The sequence below is a fragment of the Aplysia californica genome, unplaced genomic scaffold (genome assembly GCF_000002075.1).
Source record: "Aplysia californica isolate F4 #8 unplaced genomic scaffold, AplCal3.0 scaffold00558, whole genome shotgun sequence".
NCBI classification, from domain to species: domain Eukaryota; kingdom Metazoa; phylum Mollusca; class Gastropoda; order Aplysiida; family Aplysiidae; genus Aplysia; species Aplysia californica.
In genome coordinates, this window is record NW_004797828.1 from 33917 (window position 1) to 35429 (window position 1513).

General features: G+C 44.8%; 1 protein-coding gene across 1 annotated transcript in view; it reads right to left on the reverse strand.

Annotated features, from left to right (window-relative positions):
- Positions 1-1513, reverse strand: part of LOC118478427 (chitinase-like protein PB1E7.04c) — a 7545-nt gene that overhangs the window by 1892 nt on the left and 4140 nt on the right. Inside the window, exons 6-7 of the mRNA XM_035972019.1 lie at positions 1302-1503; positions 325-451 (exon numbers count right to left, since the gene is read on the reverse strand). Of these exons, the coding sequence (XP_035827912.1) occupies positions 325-451; positions 1302-1503 (329 nt within the window). The remainder of the gene's footprint in view (positions 1-324; positions 452-1301; positions 1504-1513) is intronic.

The following is a 1513-nucleotide window of genomic DNA, read 5'->3' on the forward strand; positions in this document are numbered from 1 at the left end:
TTGAAGCTGATGCTGATGCTGCTGATGCAATGCTTGTGCTGATGCTGATGCTGATGATACTGATGCTTATGCTGCTGATGCTGATGCTGATGCTGTTGATGATGATGCTGTTTTTGCTGTTGCTGATGGGGCTGATGATGTTGCTGTTTCTGATGCTGATAATGCTGATGCTCCTCATGATGTTGATGCTGAGTGTGCTGATTTTGATGCTGTTTCTGTTGATGCTGATGATGATGATGTTGATGCTGCTAATTTTGATGCTGATGATGCTGATGATGCTGATGATGCTGATGATGCTGATGATGCTGATGATGCTGAAGATACTGATGGTGCTGATGATTCTGATGATGCTATTGCTGATGCTGCTGAAGCTGATGCTGATGCTGCTGATGCGATGCTTGTGCTGATGCTGATGCTGATGATACTGATGCTTATGCTGCTGATGCTGATGCTGATGCTGTTGATGATAATGCTGTTTTTGCTGTTGCTGATGGGGCTGATGATGTTGCTGTATCTGATGCTGATGATGCTGATGCTCCTCATGATGTTGATGCTGAGTGTGCTGATTTTGATGCTGTTTCTGTTGATGCTGATGATGATGATGTTGATGCTGCTAATTTTGATGCTGATGATGCTGATGATGCTGATGATGCTGATGATGCTGATGATGCTTATGATGCAGATGGTGCTGATGCTGATGCTGCTGATGCTGATGCTGCTGATGCTGATGCTGCTGATGCTGCTGATGCTGCTGATGCTGAATCTTATGATGATGCTGATGATGATGCTGATAATGCTGGTAATGCTGATAATGTTGATGCTGATGATTCTGATGATGTTTCTGATTTTGATGCTAATGATGCTGATTCTCCTGATGCTGATGATGACGATGCAGATGCTGCTGATGCTGCTAATGCTGATGCTGATGCTGATGCTTCTGATGCTGAAGCTCATGCTGATACTGCTGATGATGACGCTGTAATGCTGATTATGCTGATGATGCTGATGATGCTGATGATGCTAATGTTGTTGATGCTGATGATGATGTTGCTGATGCTGATGCTGATGATGCTGATGCTGATGATGCTGATGTTTATGATGCTGCTGACTCTGTTTATGCTGCTGATGCTGATGTTGACGCTACTGAAGCAGCTGATTGTGATGCTGATGATGCTGATGCTGATGCTGATGCTGACAATGCTGCTGACGATGCTGCTGCTGTCGCTGACGATGCTGATGCTGACGCTGACAAAGATGATGCTGCTAATGCTGATAACACTGACGCTCATGATGCTGCTGACGCTGATGATGCTATGGATGACGCTGATGCAGCTGATGCTGATGCTGCTGATACTGATGCTGATGCTGCTGATGCCGATGCTGCTGATGATAATGCTGATTCATATGCTGATGGTGTTGATGATACTGATATTGCTGATGCTGATGCTGCTGTCAATGCTGCTGCTGTCGATGACAAAGATGATGCTGCTAACGCTGATATTGCTAATGATAA